At 39.3% G+C, this 15569-nt stretch overlaps 1 protein-coding gene across 4 annotated transcripts in view; it reads right to left on the bottom strand.

Annotated features, from left to right (window-relative positions):
• Positions 1–1370: 1370 nt before the first annotated feature.
• The window catches only part of vps13d (vacuolar protein sorting 13 homolog D), a 296748-nt gene continuing 282549 nt past the window's right edge, over positions 1371–15569 (bottom strand). For all 4 annotated transcript variants that reach the window (XM_060852296.1, XM_060852292.1, XM_060852293.1 and 1 more), the window contains 3 exons: positions 8306–8437; positions 3996–4236; positions 1371–3343 (listed from right to left, as the gene is read on the bottom strand). In XM_060852296.1, coding sequence (XP_060708279.1) covers positions 3212–3343; positions 3996–4236; positions 8306–8437 — 505 coding nt within the window. In that variant the 3' untranslated portion in view covers positions 1371–3211. The remainder of the gene's footprint in view (positions 3344–3995; positions 4237–8305; positions 8438–15569) is intronic.

The following is a 15569-nucleotide window of genomic DNA, read 5'->3' as shown; positions in this document are numbered from 1 at the left end:
TCTGTTACTACTTCAACATATTCAAGTAAATTGCTCAAGCACGAACTCTGTAATTTCTACAGACATTTTAAAAATCCTTTTATCGGTTGTAAGCTGGCAAGCTAGGACACAATTATTGCTCATCCCAACTCACCCTTGAATGGAGTGACTTGCAAGGCATTTCAAAGGGTAGTTATGAGTCAACTGGGGACCCTCTTGTGGTACAGAGGTAGAGTCCCACCTGGTCCAGAGGTGTGTAACAACATCTCTGAACAGGCTGATTTAAAAAACAGGTTAAATTAAAAGAGCTAACTGGAACTGGAGTCATATGGACCCCAGCTTAGGTAAGGATAATAGATTTTCTTCCCAAAAGGACATTAGTGAGCCAGTTGGGTTTTTTGTAATAATCAGCAACAGTTTTATGGTCACCATTACTGATTCAAGCTTTACATTTCAGTTTTATTAATTGAATTCAGATTCCCTCAGTTGCACCGGCGGGTTTTGCACCCATGAAGCCAGCACCTCTCGATTACTAGTCCAGTGGCGTCCAGCTCCATGTCAGATGTTATTTCTAGTTTCTAGATGTGTCTAATGCTTTGACTGAGGATTCTAGTGGTCTCTCTTACCACTGACAGTAAGCTTATTACTATATTGTTTCCTGGGCTTGTTCCATCTTTTTGTTGATACACCAGGGATCCTATTCTGTCGAAGTTTGATTTGTTTATCAATAATCTCTTCCCTTTCTATCTTAAGATTATTCATATTGTCTGATCACATGTTATTTGATGAAGTGGATCCACCTGCTACATTTCATTTGCATGCTAGGCTCAATTCTAACAAATATCAAATCCTTGTTTACTGCATGGAAAAGAAGGACAGCAGAAACTTTTAGAATCTTTCTCTTCCCAACAATTTGATAGGGCAGAAGGGAAAACTTTAAACCAACCCCAGGCACAGCTGTGTCCAGCTCCATTCATATCCTTGAAGGTTAGGCAAAGAAGCACAGAATGAGCCAGGAAGGTTTATTAGTGGAATATTTGTGCTTAAAGTCAGGACTCCTTGTCAATAGATAGGTTGAATATTGTGCAGAAGATGCAGAGTAACACTTCTCTGTCCTCCCTAGCTGTGCCCTCTGGTACAAATTTGAAATACATCTCTTCTTGAACAAGTCTAAGGTTTCAACTTCCCACAACAATCAGGCTTTGCATTTTTATAAAGTGCTGCTCTGCGTGCTGAGGTAGTTCCATTCATGGACAAACTTTTATTTTATAATTTAATTTTATTTTAATATGATCTGTACTGCCACGTAGTGTACTCCCAGCTCAGTCTTAGAAACAGTTCTAAAATGCCATGGATTGTGCAAACTGCAAAGTATTACATTCACACACATCTTTTGTAATAATTCCTTTTATTTTATAATAAAAGTTCACAAAATTCAATTATGTTGCTGGGGTTGGGTGGGATGGTAAAATCATCTGTTTTGTTACATGTCCCTCGCAGGAATATATAAATCTCTAACCCGTACCCTCCACCTACCAAACCTGGGAAAACTTATAAAATCATCTCAAAGATGGTGCTTCAGAGAAAAAGCAGGAACAGCAACTACCCACACAGTTCTGCAAGAGCCTACCATCATAGCAGACTGATCGGAATCTCTTGTGCAGCAAGTTGATCAAGATCTTCTGAATCAAGCGATCAGTAATTCTCAAATATGATCAGATTACACATCATCCGCTGTACAGCATATAGTACTGTAAATGATTGAACAGGCTAGATCAGCTCTTTCCTTGCTGTAGCCAGCTTTTGCTCTCTGAAAATACAACTTGGTCCACCTGGGACACTTGTACATGTGTAGAGTCTTTGGTTGGTCACTAAACCTGGCAGCCTACTGGATGGTCACTCTAATATTTAGCTCTCCTCACCAAACCAACCATTGCTTGAATACCATGATGTATTATTCCTGATTCCTTATACAATAACAAAAAATAGTGGCAGAAATTTGTCCAACATGTTTTGCATATATGCAGAAATAAGACCCCACTGCATTATAATTGGAGTTTGACAGTTATAGTCTTTCTTTTTCTAGAGAGCTCTAATTTTCTAACTGCATAACTATAAACTTCTTTTGAGCATGTGCATCAATGCACACATGAAGAATACTTACAATAGGTCTCAGTGCAGTTGTGGTTACACAGACTCTGTCATAAGGCTTGTTCTAAATCCCATCAGAATCTGACCACATTCAATGGCAATTTCTCAACAGGCAACTGTACAGCATTCTGCAATCAGAGACACATCAATTCACTCTTTGCTATTATTTTGTGCTCTTTTGACAGAAGCCAGAAAGTGAGGATGAGAAAGAGGATTTTTTAAAACTGATGTTAACTTTATTCAATCTGAAGAGATGGTAAATGGGACTTTTTATTCACATCCCTGAGCTTCTGGATGAAATTTTTAACCACACCAGATAATATCCTCCCCATCTGACTAAACCATTCATCACCAAAAGGGCTACAGTCATCTCACTGTCATTCCCACACATTGCCAGAAAAGTGACTTTGTAATACTGCATCACAGAAACACACTTTTGAATCTCTACCAACTCAGAGAATAGACAAATTCCTCCTCAACACAATGTGCTAACAATTCATCTTGTTTACCAACGTGCAAAGGCAGTGACTCTGAGTTGTGTGACAAACAAGGATCTGAGAAGAGTAGCCAGTGAATCTGGTGACTCTTTTTGCATATGCATTTTCCCTGACCACTCCATAGGGCACATACTGCCCTGAGAAATGAAGTACATTCAGGTGTAGTACTAGTGCAATAAAGTCATCTGTTACATTATGCTGCAACTAGTTCTGAATGCAGCTTCTGTACACAAACTGTTCCTGTGAGATTTTCTAAATATTTACATTAAAGTAATATTACAGGTATGTACAGATTAGTAAAATATAAAGAACTCTCAACTCTGTTTTTTTCTGTAAATACAATATATAAAATGTAAAATACAATTTGATCAGAACCTGCTCCGGATTAGGTTCCCATAATAAACTGTCCCCAAAACCAAGCATGTCATCAATCCCTCACCTGTTTGCTTCGACTAGGCTTTAAACTGAGGTTCAAAGAAAATTAGCTCATGAGATGCGTACTCATACAATGCACTACCAATTATGAGAATCAATGTTGTCTGTCACAGTACTTTTATTAAAGTGAGTGTTCTCCAGAAAGGTTTCTAGGAGTCCAGCTCCAGGTTCTCTTGGTTCTGGTTGACTTGTAGCTTGAGCTGCTGCTCATAGTAGAGGCTTTTGGCGTAGTTAATTTCTTGTGAGATCTTCAGTGCAAGCGACTCTGATTTCACATGGACCTAGAAATACAAATAGGTGCTTGAGCAAGCATTAATCAGACAAGTACAAACATAATGTCACTCATCCATGGATGCTAAAGATGATCATAGAATGGTCACAATGCAGAAAGAGTTGGCTCATCAAGTCTGCACTGCCCTTCTGAAGAGCATCCTACAAGTATATATGTGCAAAGAAAATTCAGTTCCTTGGGTTTTCATGGGTTAGACTGCCAGGGCTTGAGGAGTTTCGGCAACTCTGTTTCTTAGGATGCAGCACTCTAACCTTTACCATTTTTATTTTTCTCCTATTGAAAGTTTTGATTCACAGCAGTTGCACAGGTAGTGTCACTGTGTCTTTGATACATTGCTGAAGCTTCACGTGAACCTAGAGAGTGATTATCAAAAGTATTTCCGTGTTGCAGGGAGACAGATGTAAGCCCTATGCTCACCTGATATTTGTGTTTGCTGTCATGGGTCATTGCATAACAATTAGGAGTATGAAGCCTGCCTAATATTTTCTGCTTCCCTAGTTCAGGGATCAAGGATCAATTGAAACACCCTAACTGTAGTTCCAGCTTAGACAAGATGGTTCAGTATGGACTCTGGAATTAAACAGGGACCTGCTTTGCCTCACAACTCAATTATGCCAAGCACAAGGAGTTCTAATACTTACCATTGGTTTGTGATGTGATGGCCCAGGTATGGCCACACCACTGCTTGAACTTTCAGCTTTTTTTGTCAGCTGTAAATACGCCCTCCCATGATCCTTCGTGATGAGGCAATGGTACAAGTCATCATATTTGACCTCCAGGAAAATGGCATCCCGGTCAATATACTCGCCATGCTTCAGAAAGTACACTGCCTTCGAGGAGATGAGAACACAGTAACTGTCGATCTGTTCCACAGCAATGAAACTGGAAAAGTACAAGGAACACAGATCAATCTTGATTTAAAAAAAACTTTTATGTGGCCGCCAAACACCAATATTAGTTTTAGTTAATGGAAAGACAGGTAGAAGTGGGATCAATAGATATCAGTGGGCAAAGCTTGCTATCAATAAATCAGCAAAAAAACTGTTGTGGCTAAAAAGCATGGCTTGATTTGCACATGTTTTGTTTCTGTAGTTCGAAGAGGAACTCCATTATTTAATCATAAATATTTGACTTTGCTGAATGTGTGATGATAGCAGGTATGTAGGTACTTGTGAGCAAGCATTCCCACCAGCTGGCAGAATTCATATACGTCAGGAACTACAGATGTCCAACCCATGTTTTTCTATGGCACAGGTGGCACAGTCGCTCAGTGGTTCACACTACTGTCTCACAGCACGAGGGACCTGGGTTTGATCCTCACCTAAGGCTACTGTCTGTGTGGAGTTTGCATGTTTTCCCCGTGTCCATATGGGTGTCCTCTGGGTACTCCTGGTTTCCTCCCACTGTCCAAAGATGTGCAGGTTAGGTGGGTTGGCCAAGCTAAATTGCCCACATGTCCAGGGTTGTGTAGGCTAGGTGGATTAGCCATGGGAAATGCAGGGTCTTGGTAGGATGCTCTTCAAAGGCTCAACGTGGTGTTGATGGGCTGAATGGCCTGCTTCCACACTTAGGGATTCTATGATTCTAAATATAATTGTTGGAATTGCAGGACAAAAATCAACAATTTTCAATCTTCTTTTCTTCCAAGCACCACTTGCTGCTCAAGTGCAATAACTTGAATGCAGAAGAATTCAGCTGCTTTGTACCAGACTGAATTTTAGTTATATCTAGTCTAAGAACACTGTGAAATTCGAAAGCAAATACTGACACAACCAATTTAGAGGAGGTACCACCATGCCTTCCTCTAAACATAATTTTCCTGCCCTATTCAAATACATTCTTCTCTGAACTGGCTGTGAAGTGCTTTGAAGTGCTTCGTGGTCATGAAAAGCACTATATAAATGCAAGTCCTTTCTCCACCCCACACAACAAACTGAGGCAGCAGCTGACTCTTTCTTTTCCTGTCACTAGCTACAATTACCGAGGTCAGAGTCACCCAGCATTCATTCTGCCTGATTTTACAATCCACTGATTTCTGAGCAAGATGTAAAACTCAAATTACAACTAAAAGAATTTAGTGTTTTTAAAAGTTTGTTTTGGCTCAGTAGCACTCTCAATTCTGTTCAGAAGATGTGGGTGCAAAACCATTACCAGGGCAGCAGCACTGCAAGCTAACAGTACTGAGGGAGTGCTGCACTGTCAGAGGCATCTTTGGAAATACAAAGTCAAGATCCCGTCCCCCCCCCCTTTTAGATTATGTTAAAGACTTATGACATTAGTTTAAAAAAGATGACGACTTTGGTGTCGTGGTCATTATTACTGTTCCAAAGAGCAGCTCAAAAAGCATATTAACTGGTTACGCATCTTGCTGTTGCTGATGTTTCAATTGCCTATACAACAACAGTCACCACTTCAAACTAGTGCAATGGGGAGGAAGGACTGCAAGGGGTGGAGAGGCAGGGGGTAGAAAGAACGAGTAAATATTTGAGACAACAACTGCCTCAAAATAGCTACTGCAATTGCTGTATAACGATCCACTGTCCCAGTAGTGTGGCTGTAAATCAATGGACATAAAACAAATAAATATACACTGATGGAACAAACTACAACATAGGTTACAGATTTTGATGAGAGGCAATTTTTGAATAAAGACCCCTTAGATGGCATGACTGAATGTAAAGTGATCACTAAATCTTCTGGGATCATTTTCCTCGCTGAGCATGTGCTAGATTATTTCATTTTCATCCAGTAAACGAACAAATATAAATGGTACAATTGATGTTGTACCCCTCGGCCAAAGAAAACGTGTGGTCATGATCCTTGCTGTCGATTGACATCCAGTGTTGCCAAGTGCACATGCATGTACATGCCAGGTAATAGACTTGGCTTCAGTTTTAATGCCAAGCAGCCTCGAAGCTCCTACATAAAGAAAGAATAGTCACTTGAATTACATCCTGGAGAGCTGTGTGTTCTTGTGAAAAATCAAAAGATATGAAAACCATATCTGCACCGCATCAAACTGGTACATTTGGGAATGAAGTCTGTATTTTAGTTCTAGCATCTATGTACTGGGACTTTGTTCTGATGGCTGCAGTAATGGCAGGGGCAGGTTGACAGATTCCAAGAGATTTGAAGACAGACCCCTAAGGTAGTTCATGATAGTTTGAAATAAAAAACCAAGTCTGCATGATGTAATCCTCTAGGTACTGTAGGACTGCCACTGCAAAGCAGAAAGCAATTACCCTGTGCTGGCCGGGAAATGAAACACTGGCTGAGATTCCATGCATCTGGAATCGCTTAGGAAGAACAGTGGCTTCACTTTCAAAACCATCTGAAGGCTGGAAGGAGCAACAAAGTTTAAAAAAAATCAAGCTTTGAAGTTTTAACTTCTTTACCAACAAAGGATTCAAAGGCTTTGTCCCTAGTTATTACTGTATGTTCAAACAGGGTTAACAGAGAACAAATGTTTACTACGTGACACTGTGCCTGTCAACAAGCCAGGAAACAGGAGAGACATCAGGATTTTATGACAGGCAGCTGGGGACAAAGCAAAGTCTATACACATACACACTGTGCAAAAAGACTAGAGTAAGATAAAATAGACCTATCATATAGTAAAGGCTGTGGATCATGGAGTATATAGAGTACTTGTCATATATACTACATGTGGTGATGACGTGTTAAAAATCGAATTGCTGGTCAAATACATTTCAGTCTCTTTTGAACTGTTGGTGAGAGCTGACTCTGTAAAAGCAGCATAGTGTTGTAGGTACAACTACTCTGTCATGGAAGCAGACAGCTGTGCAAGCAGAATCACAAAACTATGAAAGGGAGTGGATAAATATTTGATATTTTCAAGGATTATGGGAAAGAGACAGGAGAGTATAATTAAATGGTTGTTTTTTTTTCAGAAAGCCAGCATTTCTATAACAGTCCACATGACAGCATTGGTGTTGCAAATTTTCAGATTCTATATGCAATTGCTATCACCAGTGATGCCTGGAGCTATTACACTTTACAACAAAATTCAATTAATTTAACTTTGCCCTCTAACATAGCAGATATATTTTCCATCAAAAAAGATATTCCTGCAACAATCCATTGAAAAACAAGTCACTGCATCACCTACAATCATTGGAAGACTGCGGCAGCATTACAGAAAAAAAGAGGTTTCAACAAACTTTACACCTTAGGGCATCAACAATTCTTTGGAAATGCATTATTATTTTCCCAGCTTGCATTTATTTCAGAAAATCAATCTGTAATGTTTGGAGAATGCTCCATTCCCAGCAGGTCACGATGGCACTGGCTTACAAATTACATCAAAGCACTGAGATTTTTCTGCTGCAAAAGGTAGTGATCCTTGTAGTTCTCTGATACCTTGTCTAATCTAATTGATGTTTCTTTTTGCGTGGCCCTAAATATTGAATGATAGGAGACTATTTTACCATGAATGGCAATACAGACAAGTACAGTTCTATGCTCATGAAAGCTCATTTTCTAGCTGAAATTACCAGTTAGCGCTCAGGAACACATCTTAGTTTTTTCTTCTAGCTCAGGATAACTGAGGTCTATCATAGCAGCCTACCTGAATAAAGACCAGTAATTGAATCTGTTTTTTTTTTCTGATGCAGCATATCTGAGCCACACAGGGACCGCTAACCTCCAACAGTTAAGGTGACAGTCTTTCTACTTTAACTATTAGGAAATAGGCAAGGTTAAAAGACCAAGAAGAAAGATGATAAAGTAATGATTAAAGTAATATAAAAATAATTCTCAATATGGGCTATTCTTCTTTTGATTATATGGTAAATAATTTCAGCAAATTTAGAGTGCTTTCATGCATCTCACATGAACAAATTTATGCCACTACTCAAACAGAACAAGACCAGTGTCATTTAAACAGCAAAAGAAATGTGCTGATGTAGAAAGACAAGATACGGTAACTTACAATTCAGCCTGAATGTTGTCAGTCACTTTGAAAAGTTGCTCCTGTCCTTCGGCCTGTTTCTCACTGTATCTGGGTAGGAGGCCGTGGGGTCCAATACAGCAGCGTGGCTTTCGAATTCTTTGGTTAAGCATTCTATTAGAAATATAACACAGAATACATCAGTTAGAACACCAATCTGCTCAGTATATATGGTTGCTTGGTGGTCATTGAGTCAGCTTTTATTGAAACACACAAGATTCTGAGGGAACTTGACAGGGTAAATGCAGAAACACCGTTACCTCTTTGTCGGACAGTGTGGGACCAAAGGGCATGATCTCAGAATAAGGGATCATTCATTTAAGACAGAGATGAGAAGGATTTCTTAGAGGGTAGAGACTCCATGGAATTCTTTACTACAGTAGGCCTTTGAGGCCGAGTTAAGTACATTCAAGACTGAGATGGACACATTTTTAATCGGTAAGGCAAGTCATAGAAATGTACAGCAGGGAAACAGACCCTTCAAGTCCAACCCATCCATGCAGACCAGATATCCCAACCCAATCTAGTACCACCTGCCAGCACCCTGCCCATATCCCTCCAAACCCTTCCTATTCATATACCCATCCAAATGCCTCTTAAATGTTGCAATTGTACCAGCCTCCATCACTTTCTCTGGCAGCTCATTCCATACACGTACCACCCTCTATGTGAAAAAGTTGCCCCGTAGGTCTCTATTATAACTTTCCCCTCTCACCTTAAGCCTATGCCCTCTAGTTCTGGACTCCTTGACCACAGGGAAAAGACTTTGTCTATTTATCCTATCCATGCCCCTCATAATTTTGTAAACCTCTATAAGGTCACCCCTCAGCCTTTGACGCTCCAGGGAAAACAGCCCCAGCCTGTTCAGCCTCTCCCTATAACTCAGATCCTCCAATCCTGGCAACATCTTTGTAAATCTTTTCTGAACGCTTTCAAGTTTCACAACACCTTTCCGATAGGAAGGAGACCAGAACTGCATGCAATATTACCGGTTACTTAGTCATTAACTCAGTTATTCTCTTCACAGATGCTGCCAGACTGTTGAGTATTTCTAGTACAGTGTCTTTATTTCAAATTTCTAATATTCACTGTATTTTGATTTAATATTAATTGGCTTCTGTTAAAGGAAAGCTATTACTATCTCAAAGGCAGTATTAAATTTAGTGGGAAAACAACAGAAACATCGATTATGAGAAGGTAAGTGGTTAATAGATAAACCACAATTACTTAACCTGAAGTTAAGTGTGCTCCACCACCAAAGCCTAGGCTAATGCTCCCTCTGCATATCCTCTGGCATCCATTACAGTCTGACTGGAAAACACATTCACTAAAGTTGTTGAAAAACTACAATTTCTTTAGCAGGGTTGTGGTCAACATACAGAAAGAAATCGAGTTGCAAATCAATTATAAAATGGAGGATCAGTAAAAACTTGTTTGCATGTTGGTAGCTTAGATAATTACAAGTTCAAAGGAGCTGGCTTTCAGTCCAAACAGGAACACAGACACCACAAATATAAATTGTAACAAATCTAGTATTTTTTATCATCCATTATAGTATTAGCAGCAATAGAGTATTTAATGGGTTCACATTTCTCCTGAGCAGGTTGCATATATCCTTTACGTGCCTTACCTTCTTTGCTTTTTATGACTCTCTAAATCCACTAAATGTCCCTTTTACCTTATTTCTTCCCCACAATATTGGAATTGTTTCAAATATTTATCTAATTTTCCTTAAACTCTTTCACCCAGGATTTTGTTAATTTTCTGCATTAAAACATTCCCCATTTTATGGTTTTAGGGAATTAGCAGAAAAGTCAACGAAGCTGATTGAAAATAGAGGACAGGTGAAAAATATTTTCAAAAATAAACAAATTGAAACATGCAATAAGAAAAGTTATCAAACATTTGTAAGTTCATAAGATTTAGAATTAGGCCATTGGGCCCATTGGATCTGTTCCACCATTCGATCATGGCTGATATCCTCCTCACCCTCATTTCCCACCTTCTCCACATAATCCTTCAACCCATTACCAATTAAAAATCTGTCTAACTCTTTCTTAAATTTACTCAATGTCCCAGTATCCACCGCACTTTGGGGTGGTGAACTCCACAGATTCACCATCCTTTGGGAGAAGTAGTTTCTCCTCAACTCTATTTTAAAATCCTTCCCCCTTATCCTATGACCTCTCATTGAAGAATGCTCCAAAAGGGGAAGCATCCACTCCATGTCTATTTTGTCTGTACCTTTTATCATCTTGAATACCTCAATTTGATTTCCCCTCATTCTTCTAAATCCAGAGAGTATAGGCCTAAACTGTTCAATCTTTCTTCATACGACAAACCCCTCATCTCTGGGACCAATCTAGTGAATCTCCTCTGAACTACCTCTAAATGCCACTGCATCGTTCCTCAAATAAGGGATCAAAACTGCACACAGTTTAAAAGCATCAAAGAAGTTATGCAAATATCTAAAAAACGGCAGAAGCAAATATTAAGCAAGGGGTAGGAATAGATAAAAACAACGGTGGTTCAGTGGTTAGCACTGCAGCCTCACAGAGCCAGGGACCCAGATTCAATTCCAGCCTCGGGCGACTGTCTGTGAGGAGTTTGTATGCTCTTCCCCTATCTGTAAGAGATTCCTCCCACAGTCCAAAAATTTGCAGGTCAGGTGAACTGGCCATGCTAAATTGCCCATAGTGTTAGGCGCATTCATCAGAAGAAAATGGGTCTGGGTGACTCTTTGGAGGGTCGGTGTAGACTTATTGGGCCAAATTGGACACACTGTAGGGAATTTAATCTAAAAAATGTCACTAAACCTTCCATACAGGCAATCATTAAAGTGAAACAATTAATTGAACACATCTTGTAACTGAAGACATTTTATACAGATGTTGTCAAGTGTTTGCTGTAGCACCCAATGGAAATCTGGCATATATATTTTTAAGGTTCACACTTCAATTCTCATCCATGCTCTCTTTTATATACAGATTGTGAAGTAAGGTGGTCATTGTGTGGCTCTGAGATGAAGCGCTTATACATATGTCTCTCATGGCTGTGCTGAACTTGGGAATTTCCAGAGCAATCATTTTAGATGCCTCCGACTTTAGTCATTTCTCCCAGATAATTTAAGGCTGTGCTCCTGCCTGACAAGTTCAAAGGTTACAAGATCAAGAATATTAATTAATTCTTGCAGATGTTATAAGAGAATAGATACTTATTGCACAACAAACATATGCCTGCGCATTTCCAAATTTAAACACAGCACCTTAACATTCAGGAAATTCTGTTGAGAGCATTAATTGAAAAACCAGAAGGAAAAGTGCAAACACCTCTGTTACAATCAGAGTGAAGGAAGTTTATGATCTTACATTTGACAGCCACAGCTGTGGGCTGGAACAGGAGCAGCTGGACAGATATGCTGAAAGACTGATGTGAAAGTAGAACAAATGCCTCATTGATGTCCTGAAAGCATGGATACTGCAGAGTGTTGTACACTAAACACATGGGGCTCAGTAAATAGCTCACACTATCCCGGGTGAACAGAGAAAATGCTCTGGTCTGAAGACAAGGTGGTATGTGCAAGTGTTCAGTTTGCAAGACAGGTGCACAGAAAACATCTTTATCTTAAGACTTACTGCTACTTGTGAATTCAGTGTGGGATACTGGACTGGCTGTTGAACCTAAGCGCCCAGCCCACACAGCAAGCGGAGAGTCCTGGTCAGCAGAGCATTTCAGCTCTGTATGTCACAATGACTCCCTGACAAGTGAACACTTTGGGAGTCAGTTAACATAAGCTGATTAGTAGGGGCACAATTATCCAGAGTACAGTCACACATATTTTTATATGTATTAGAAAATAAACACAAGGTCACAAAAGGATGTGGATACAATCAACTCAACGCAGAGACTGTACATTATTATTTTCTGAAGGATTTGCTTTCTAAACCAATCAAAGGTAGAGATATGTGGATGTCAGTCTTAAATCAGAGGTACCACTTTTGCCTCAGAGTTTAAAAGGATGTGGTGAAATCTCACTCCAGAGATTGTATGCACTCTAGCCTAACACTTTAACAATTCAGTACTGAAGGAATGCTGCACTGCCAAAAGCGGTCTTTCATGTGGATCATTTAAGTGAAGATCCATCTGCTCTCTCAGGTGGGTCTAAAAGATTCCACAGCACTCAGCAATTTTAACCAATGATAGAATCAATATTTACCCCTTAACCAAAATGATCAAAAAGAGGTTACCTGATCATCACCATAATATCTTGCTGTGTGCAAACTAGCTGATGCAAAGCAATGGTTATATTTCAAAAGTATTTCATTGCCTGGTGTTTTAGGACATTGAGGTTGTGAACAGTGCCATTATATTTCTTTCATCATCATTCTTTCAACGATGGTTACATTCAACTGCTGTCTCTGGAATCCCAGTCACTGTCATCCAGATTTCTCAGTTATCATTGTGCTGATGTTTCTTGTGAGCTAGATTAGTTCATTTGAATTTCACAGGCTTGAGGATTCAGAAAGGTCTCTTTGTAATATGTATGCCTTATTGATGAATAATTCCTGCTCCTATCAAAAGTTGGTCAGCTCTGATGAAGAGTTATCCTGACATGAAATATTAGCTTGCTGTCCCTCCAGGGATGCTGCCTTGACTTGTGAAATCATGTGTGGACTCTGTGTGGAGTTGATTGCTACATCCTTTTGTGTCCTTGCGTTTATTTTTTTTAATACTAATAAGGATGTATGTGGCTGTTACTTGACAGGATGTACTCTATATAATTGTGCTCCTACTAATCAGCTTATATTAACTGTGATTTCCAGTATTTTTTGATTTCTGTTCTGAATGTTGTACTCCTAGTATGTAGTGTGCTTACCATCCAAGCAAAATAGCAAATTACAATCTTTTATATGCTTTCCCTTTAAAGACCTGCATTACATTTCTTTATATTTTCTCCAATGAAAACATATGGGAGCCTTTCTTCATAATCTGATCTCGGAACTAGTATCAAGGGACGAACATGTCAAAGGTGAACAGATAAAACAAAAAAAAGAGAAAACCAAGGAAGTAATGTGACAGAAATTATTTATTAGTTACCGGTTATTTATGGTCTGTGGTGGGAGGGATGCTGAAGTTCAAAGTAAAAGAAAGTTGTCATATTTCTACCAAAATAATTTGGCTAGCTTGGAAAGGCGGGTAGTTTTCGTTGGCCGTTTAGGTGTTCCAACATCAACATCTCTGAATGAGACATTAAAAATTTTAACTTGTGTTGAACTGTTCAATCATCAGCTTTGAAATTACATCATGTGAATATTATGTATTGGTATGAAGTTGCATTGCTTGTTATTTTAATGAAGGCATTAGCCTATTTAAATAGAAGCTCTGCAAACTTGCGGGCAATGGCATTTCTTGCAAGACTATGAAGCGCTTTCATATTCAGAGAAAAGGGTCAGATAAAAGTCAAAGTGTATGGATTGCAGAGGTGACAACAGCTCAATCCTGTGCAAATCACAGCATCACTGTACAAGAATCAATAAGTAATAGGAAGATTCATAAATATTATTGGATTTACTTAAGATCAGTCACTTCCATGGAGAAATGTGTAATTTCTCACTGTGTCATGAAGAGCAGGGAAGAAACAAGTTTCTTAATTGGTCTCAGTTAAAAAATGTATTTTCCAGAAAGGATGTCCACTAACTAAATGTATTTACCGAATACAATTCCAGGCTGTACTGAACTAATTCAAGTGTGAAATATAATGGTGTAAGGATTACTTGTGGCCCAGGTAGTATGTGTTACTACTGGAGTGAGGGGGTTAAGTGGGACACAAATTCTCTTTTGTGCGTAAACTCTTGGCTGAAGCCTGCTTATTCATTGGCTCCTGCCCGCTGATCAGCTCTGCAACACGCCTAACGACATGGTTCAGCTGACGGTCAGCCTCAGCCCTGGCCACAGGCCAGTCTGCAATCAGTGGGACAAATACTCCCTTTCATATTGCTTGTGTGGCTCATATTCTCCATTTTCCACATGCCCGTTGGATTTAGAGAGCAGAAAGTAAAACACAGCATTCCTGGGCTGGCCACCAACACGTGGGCCTCCTTTTGTTAGTCTGCTGAGCAGCCCCATTTTGTGGGCTGCAGGATTGTTAGTTCAGCCAAGGGACTGTTTGCTCCAAATGGAAATCAGGCGAGTTCAGGAGGAGGCCACGGAAGCAGTATATAGTGTGCAGGCCAATCCCACAGTCCCTTGTTAGTGCAGTAACATTCAGAGTCTTTTACATTGTTTATTGCTGCTCTATCCCATTTAAACTGGTTTATATCTCAAATTAAGATCAACCATGAACCTGCGTGTGGAGATAAGTCCGTAAACAGTTCTCTATTAAACAAAAGAGTACTGAAGGAGGACTTTAACGCTGCATGTCTCAAGGGTTCATTTTTCATACAATTACAAAGCATGAAGTTAAAAAAAGAAAAATTCAACACATCAACAGGCAAGTGTCATAATTAAAGTCATTTTTTAAAACAATGCTCAATATTATTTTGCTTTTTAAAAATGTTTTTTAAATAAAATTTTGTGCTAAAGGCACTGACCTATGGGCATACTTCAATAACCTTATTAACAAATACTAATTCTCATATGCATATCTAGAAATAGAACACTGGCAAATTAGTTGACTGTGGACATCAAAGCAAAGCCAGATTCTGTTCTCAGTCGACAGAATTTAGATAACCACTAGTGACACCATCAAGAGTACTAACTTAGAGGAGTTACTGAGTCTAACATGGAAAGTCTGCTCACTGAATGAACTTCACAGCAATGTAGGCCTGCTGATCAGAGCTTCTTTTTGAATAATGACTTGCCAAAAGGGAGTTTAATTTTAATTTTAACTTCATCTGCAGAAATGATGGAACAAATCCAGATTATGTACTCAGTATCTTTTATCACAAAAAACCTATCAAACAGTTCTGTCACTTCCTGCTGAGACCCTAGGGCAAGAAAAGCAGTTTTCTCTTTAAAAAAAAGGATGTGACTGTCACTGGCGAGCCCAGCATTTGACCATAAAACATAGGATCAGCAGTAGCCCATCGAGTCTCCTCCACCATTTAATGAGATCATAGCTAATATCTTAATTCTCAATTCCACTCTTCAGCCTTAACTCCACAATCCTCAATATCTTTACTGATGACAAATCTCTCTGCCCATCTCAGCCTTGAATATGCTGAACGACCCAGCCTTCACAGCTTTA

This window comes from Hemiscyllium ocellatum, chromosome 37 (genome assembly GCF_020745735.1).
Source record: "Hemiscyllium ocellatum isolate sHemOce1 chromosome 37, sHemOce1.pat.X.cur, whole genome shotgun sequence".
Lineage (NCBI taxonomy): Eukaryota > Metazoa > Chordata > Chondrichthyes > Orectolobiformes > Hemiscylliidae > Hemiscyllium > Hemiscyllium ocellatum.
Note: the sequence above shows the minus strand (reverse complement) of the source record. Positions and strands in the feature narration are given on the sequence as shown.